The sequence below is a fragment of the Agaricus bisporus genome (assembly GCF_000300575.1).
Source record: "Agaricus bisporus var. bisporus H97 unplaced genomic scaffold AGABI2scaffold_5, whole genome shotgun sequence".
Taxonomy (NCBI): Eukaryota; Fungi; Basidiomycota; class Agaricomycetes; order Agaricales; family Agaricaceae; genus Agaricus; species Agaricus bisporus.
Genome location: NW_006267368.1, coordinates 1,115,782 through 1,122,142, shown reverse-complemented (window position 1 = coordinate 1,122,142; position 6,361 = coordinate 1,115,782). Strand labels below are relative to the sequence as shown.

The 6,361-nt window shown below is 49.5% G+C and overlaps 3 protein-coding genes across 3 annotated transcripts; 1 reads left to right on the top strand and 2 right to left on the bottom strand.

The window, feature by feature from the left end:
- Nucleotides 1-778: 778 nt before the first annotated feature.
- Nucleotides 779-1,485, top strand: AGABI2DRAFT_68868 (hypothetical protein; the record flags this gene model as incomplete). The annotated part of the gene is made up of 4 exons (XM_006460976.1): nucleotides 779-871; nucleotides 921-1,070; nucleotides 1,120-1,218; nucleotides 1,279-1,485. Coding segments are annotated over 4 exons (549 nt in total), but the record flags the coding sequence as incomplete, so codon positions are not given.
- Nucleotides 1,486-2,182: 697 nt separating this feature from the next.
- Nucleotides 2,183-4,579, bottom strand: AGABI2DRAFT_221438 (hypothetical protein). The gene is made up of 2 exons (XM_006460975.1): nucleotides 4,279-4,579; nucleotides 2,183-4,228 (listed from the first exon to the last, which is right to left on the bottom strand). The coding sequence occupies exons 1-2, from the start codon at nucleotides 4,487-4,489 to the stop codon at nucleotides 2,346-2,348; spliced, it is 2,094 nt and encodes a 697-aa protein (XP_006461038.1). The 5' UTR covers nucleotides 4,490-4,579; the 3' UTR covers nucleotides 2,183-2,345.
- A 971-nt stretch (nucleotides 4,580-5,550) lies between these two features.
- AGABI2DRAFT_192579 (hypothetical protein) lies at nucleotides 5,551-6,192 on the bottom strand. Its single transcript, XM_006460974.1, has 4 exons — nucleotides 6,102-6,192; nucleotides 5,877-6,048; nucleotides 5,797-5,821; nucleotides 5,551-5,740 (listed from the first exon to the last, which is right to left on the bottom strand). Exons 1-4 carry the CDS (start codon nucleotides 6,137-6,139, stop codon nucleotides 5,730-5,732), a joined length of 246 nt encoding a protein of 81 aa, XP_006461037.1. The 5' UTR covers nucleotides 6,140-6,192; the 3' UTR covers nucleotides 5,551-5,729.
- Nucleotides 6,193-6,361: the final 169 nt, after the last annotated feature.

Genomic DNA, 6,361 nt, shown 5'->3' with positions numbered 1-6,361 from the left:
CCTGCAAAGGACGCTCGTACTTCTCCCGATGGCGATAAACCTGAGGATGCCTCCACAACCCCTACCCTCACCCACGCTCCAAACAAGGGCACCTCCTCTCGGAGAAAGCTCGATGGTTCTTCGCCCTCTCAACCCTCTGCCAACGGCAGCGGTAAAGCAAATCCATCTTCCCCTTCTAAATCCCCCAAGCCCTCTTTCCTCTCCAGGCTTCTCTTCACCCTTGTTCCGTGTATTTCATCTTCCAAGTCTCATCCCGTACAGGTCGACATTCCCACAACTCAACCTTCGAAAGAATCCCCCACGAAACCCCAGTCAGAAAAAGTTGATAATTCGTCCCCGTCACCTGCTGTGCAGGAATCTTACAGCGCACAAGATGCTCAAGACTCCATTTTCGATGAAACCGGTCTCACTCCCGCACCTGTTCCCGTAAAAACCGACCAACCTGCTGGTGATGTCGATGTCATCGTGCCCCCAACTCCAACAAGGACGTTACCCGAGGCAGAAACGGTAGGCGGCTTATCTTCTGCCGCTGTTGTTCCCCCAGGTTCAACGGGTACTCCGCATGACGTTCATCCGCGTTCTTCTACTGTGCCAAGCAACGCAAGTACCGACGGCGACGAATCCGATTTTACGGATGAAGACATTGATGACCTCGCTGACGATGATCCTGACGAATTGATTCTAATTAACGGCGGTGCAGGAATACCAATAGGCCCTGTAAGTCAACGCCATTACTTATTTTATCACTGCCTGAGTTCGTCTATAGGACGGTGTACCTCGGCCTCTCTTGCCTCCCATTGCACCTCAACATACGGGTAGAAAATGCCTCATTCTCGACTTGGATGAGACGCTTGTCCATAGCAGTTTCAAGGTTCGTTTTTTTTAGCCTCTTCTCAGCTGTTTTGTCATCCTCTTGGCAGTCAATACAACAGGCCGACTACGTTGTGCCCGTGGAAATTGAGTACCACTGGCACAACGTTTATGTGATCAAGCGTCCAGGCGTAGATAATTTTCTGAAGAAAATGGGTGAAATATACGAGATCGTCGTATTTACTGCTAGTCTCAGCAAGGTACGCGTGCTTGGCAACTTGCTTCAATCTCCATCTGACTTATGGACAGTATGCGGATCCCGTGTTGGATAAGCTGGATGTTCACAAAGTTGTTACACATCGGCTGTTCCGAGAAAGCTGTTATAACCATCGAGGAAACTATGTCAAGGTTGTCATCAAACTCTATTACCGCTATCTTTGCACGTGTTAACTTATTACCCATTGTTAGGATCTGTCGCAACTCGGTCGTCCCATAACTGATACCATAATACTGGACAATTCACCGGCTTCGTACATTTTCCACCCTAATAACGCCGTCCCCGTCTCTTCGTGGTTCAATGACCCCCATGACACCGAGCTCACCGACCTTGTTCCATTCCTGGCGGATCTAACCTCAGTGGATGACGTCCGGGGAGTGTTAGACGGCGCCCGGTGATCAACAAACCTTACATCCAAATTTCCGATCACATTGGTTTCTGACCTCTCCCATTTCTCCCCCCCCTTTACCCTGGCGCCTGCGAAACTCTTGTTCCTAGTCTTCTACCATAATTATTCCCTCCTCCGCTGTCGATGCTCCCCCACTTTCCTCTCCATGTGCATTTTGACACCTTTCATATACCCCATGCAAGCTTTTATTCTTTCCTCCCTAGCGTCTTACCAGCTGAGCGGTAATATAGGACGCGCCTACTTGAACTAGGCATTCAACTACCAAGTCACTCGTTTACTTTTATCGCTGTTCTGTATCTGCATTATCCTCCAGACCTCTTACTGCCACCTGACGCACACCAGGTACTGCAATCGAGGTTTTCTTTTCTTCTCTTTGTTTACCTTTTTACTTCTTTTCCTTTTCTTCTTTCCTGGGTTTATCATGGGTTAGCTAGAGCGGATAAACTTAACTATTTGTTGCTATTGTTAAGTGCACCATATCCTTTCACATTTCCAAAAGTTTTCTTTCAGCGTACATTATTTACGATTTGGATACGACTTTTGATGACTGATATGCCAAAAAAAGACTCTTCAACTGCACCTCGATCATTACATGTGCTTACAAAAGCATTTCACCTCCGCGAGTTAATATACCCCTCATAGTCCGAATAAACGGTTCATTGAATAGTAGGCCGGGAAGTATGAATAAATATCAATCTGCAGCACCTTACAATTGCAATCGAAAGAGAAAGATGTTCTACAAATCACTTTACTTTTTTTGAAACAAGAGTTGAACACAATCACCAATCACGGCAACACAAAAGACAGTAAGTATATACCAAAAAAAAGCACCTTTTCAACACGCAAGAATCAAGCTTTTGCCGCACTGTCCTTGTTAGACAACGGATCTTCATCCCCCCAAGGGCTGAACTGTGGTTTGCGGCTTCGAGGAAGGCTGGGTAACCAAGAAGGCAGAATCTTCTTTGTCTGAGGATTCGCGGCAGCATGAACGTGAGACGGCGAGGAAGGGATGCTGCCGACATCGCTCAGGCTCGGTAGCCGCTCGAAACTCGTATTGGCCACAGACAAGGCACGTTGCAATGCCTCACGCTCTGCAGGCGAAGGCGCAAACGCACGCAAGAATAGTGATTCATTCGTAGAAGATGTAGACGTCAACATGGAAGGACCGATACCATTGGGGTTAAGGTTGTCAAAGGAAGACAGGGGATGATGCGCGGTCGTTGAAGGACCTTTGAACAAGCTAAATTCTTTAGCATCTGGGTTGAGGCCCCTTTTCAATCTGTCTTTAGAAGACGCAGTAAACCATCCAAGGGAGGCCTGTTGTACGTTTGTCTCGCCCTCTGGGTGTTCAGGGTCGACAAGTACAGAGCTGTCTGCTGGGAAGGACATAGGCCATTGACTATCCTCGGAGGTACCCGGATAGATATGCTCTTCTAGGGGACTGCGTTTCGAAGAAGGAACTGTAGGGTTCGGGAGTGTTGCAGTCAAAGGCAGTGAAAAGGGATCATACGACATCGGAGCGATGTAGTTGTCATGATACAATCCGTGCATGTCACTATCATCTTTATCCAAGTAAGACTTGGCGTCAGATGGAACAGATTGAGTGATTCCTGGACTGTCAGGCCCATCAAGTGATGAAATCAAACCAGACGGTATGAGAGATTGACCCGTGGGCGACGCAATAGACAGAATCGATGCACTTGAAGCACCATCAGTTGGACTGTGTTTCGTCGCATAGAGATCATACGAGGATTGTGGAGCAGCATATGAGTCGAAAGCCTGATTAGGACCAAAAGTAGATTGCGCGTGATACAGGGCAAAGTTCGCGGTGGAGTCGAGTTCGAGCTTGTTCTGTGTCGTCGAATCGGAAGACTGCAGCAGCTTGATTTTCCGGTTCTCTAATATGGCTTTCTTGCTCCGAATTTTCTCTCTTTCATCACTCAGCCTGTCCTCCAAAACGCGTGCTCGTTGATTGAACGTGGCGATGATGTCCTCAGTATCCTTGATCTCTTGCTTCTTGCACTCGAGATCATCTAAGAGTTCTTGTTCCGATGAGCAGATTTCATCTTTGCTATTCCGAAGGATTTCTCCATCAGCGACCATCTGTGTTTGAAGCTCAACCATCTCTTGATCAAGGGATTGCATGCGCCGGCTCGCATGATCACGAGTAGACTGCACGGCTTTGAGCTTTTTATCGGCCTCACGTTTGACAGCTTCAGCAGAACGCTTCGTGTCTTCGAGTGTCTTGGTGCGCGATTTGATTTCGAGTTTACCAGAGTCATCTGCCTTTTTGCGCTCTCGGAAAGAGTTCACTTCTTCCTGCAGCAGGGCACGCGTTTGGGATGTCGATGTTTGACAATCATGAAGCTGTGCACGGAGATCAGCCAGAGATGACTTTGAAGCACTGATTTGTTCAAGAACATGGGCAATACGGGGTGATTGATCAAAAAGCGTTGATGGTGATTGAGACGATGAGACTGCATCTGATTCCGAAATATTACAAGGCTGATGTTGAGTTTGGACCGGTGCATGGTGAGAAGCTGGCGCTAATTGACGTTGTTCAGAAGCTAATGGCATCGTTCGATGCGTGTGAAGAGGAAGCAGAGCAGATTTGGGCAAGGGTGGTGGTGTCGAGCTACGCGGCGCCACGGGCAGACTTTTGGAGATCTTGCGCAATCTGGGAGGGGAACCATTTGTGAAAGCATGCGGAAGGCCAGATTTTGCTGTAGACCCTGATATAGGTGAGTCAAAAATAAGCGATGAGAGGACAGATAAGCCGCACCAGGAAAACCGTGAAGTATATCGAGGCTTTTCATGCTGAGTATGCCTGAGCTCCAGCTTTCCTCGTCCTTGGACCTTGAAATGACATCCTGATACCAAGTTTCGAGGATACCGCCTCGCCACCATTTTCCAAATGCGCCAATGTACCAAGAATCAGAGATCATCACGCCGTGGTGGTCATTCCGAAGCGATGATTTGGGGAGAGGAATCATGGCTGCGACGGTGAAGAGGCCAAAACTATGAAAGACATGCTTGGGTGTGCGGAGGGAGATGGAAGCGCGATTGGCAAAATGGAAGGGAAATGAACCGTCAAAAGGGAGTACATGAGTTGTATCGGCATGGCTGCGCTTAAGTGAGGTAATACGGGACACGGTTTGAGTCAACTTGGTTGAGACATCGTCGCAAGAGTCGTCAAGGCGGCTGAGGTGGTGGCGGAAGGACTGTTCTGTAAGGTAGGCACGGAAAGAGTTTTCAGACGGATTGGTGAGATAGGCTGTAGAGGTAGCGTTAATTAAGGGATCAAAAAGAGATGTGAGAGGGACAGCTGACCGAGGACGAGCGAGACGATAAGAAAGACGAGAAGACCGAGGACGGACCTGATGTCGCCGTTTCCGACGAGAAGACTTGCGAGTTCGGTGAAAGGATTCTGAAAGGAGACTGCGGAGAAGCCTGCGAGGGAAACAGACATGAGCAGGAGACGGCCGCTGCGGGCAGGGAGCAAGGACGTGGTGTGGGCGTGGCGGAAAGCGGACAGGGCTGTCGATGGAAGAAGGAGCAGAGAGAGAAAGGTGAACAGCCGGACCACGAAAAGACGCCTCCCTGCTGACTCATCCTTTCCCACACTAGCTTCTACCCAGCATCTCCTCCAGCTCGCCGTACACCAGCGCCGGACTTCCGCCCGAGCACACCGTCGGCCGGAACCCGCCCAGTTTCTCCACCAGCGGCTGCGACTGCGACTGCGACGCATCTGACGCTGGCACCAGGATTCGTCCTTCGCCGTCCCCCCGGCTCGCCTGCTTGGGCGGAGTCACTCGCCTGGTCATACGCGGAGCCTCGCTTGCGGACCAGTCCGAAAGTGGCTCCGACGACCGCCCATCGTCCACTTCAGTAGTCAGTTGTGTATCCTCCTGTTCTGTTTCTCCCTCGACTACACATCGTTATTAGTCTCCTCATCAACCCTGCCAAGGGGACTCACCTGGGAGGGCTGCAAGGCTCGCCATTACCTCCGGTGGGATTTCGTAAAACAAAGGCATTTTCTGAACAGTCTCATTAGTCGTTGGTACCGATCAAGAGTCTAACTCCATACCGCTTTCCACCCCGTCTTTCGCGGCGCTGGCTCAACAACCTCAGGCTTGCGCACGGTAACAACATCCAGTGTCTGCTGCACGTTCTCCACATTGCGTGTTGCTCCTTGTTCCTTTTCCTCTCCCCGTTCCTTTTCTTTTCGTAGCTTCAAAACGTTCCTACAAAAGAAAAATATCAGATTGATCCGTCTCCACTTCAAACTCATGTTTCTCACCCATCCCCGCCTCCCCTCCTGAGCCCTTCAATCCATCCTTGAATATCCCGGTGTGTTGTAATGTCCTGAGGGTTGCCCACCTTTTTTTCGTCAAAATTTCCATTCGGCTTCGCACATTCACATTCCAAAGCAATCGTGTCGTTTGCCGTCATCTTACTTCCCTGCACCACCACGCGCCCAAAAAACATTTTAAAATCCTTGATTCGTATCACAGCAGTCTGGTGTTGCGCCAACCTCTTGTTCTGCGACATTCTGCCGATATTAAATCAGTTCCCGCTCATTAATATCCTTTCGCTCACACTTACCTCAAGTACTCCGCTGCAGCTTCCGGTGTAAATTTCATTGTTATAGTCCTTGACGAGTCCGACACCCGTGCCCAAATGTTAGATCCCTGCTCTTCCGTTCCACCATGCAGAATCTTGAACCAACAGTCGTGAGCAAGCAACGTCCGCGTTAACAAGAAGACACAACCACCTCGATTATTTGCACAGTCTTCCATTTCGCGTGACGAGGCGCATTAAAGTAGTCTGCACCATATTGCTCAGCAACGCCAACGACATAGTCT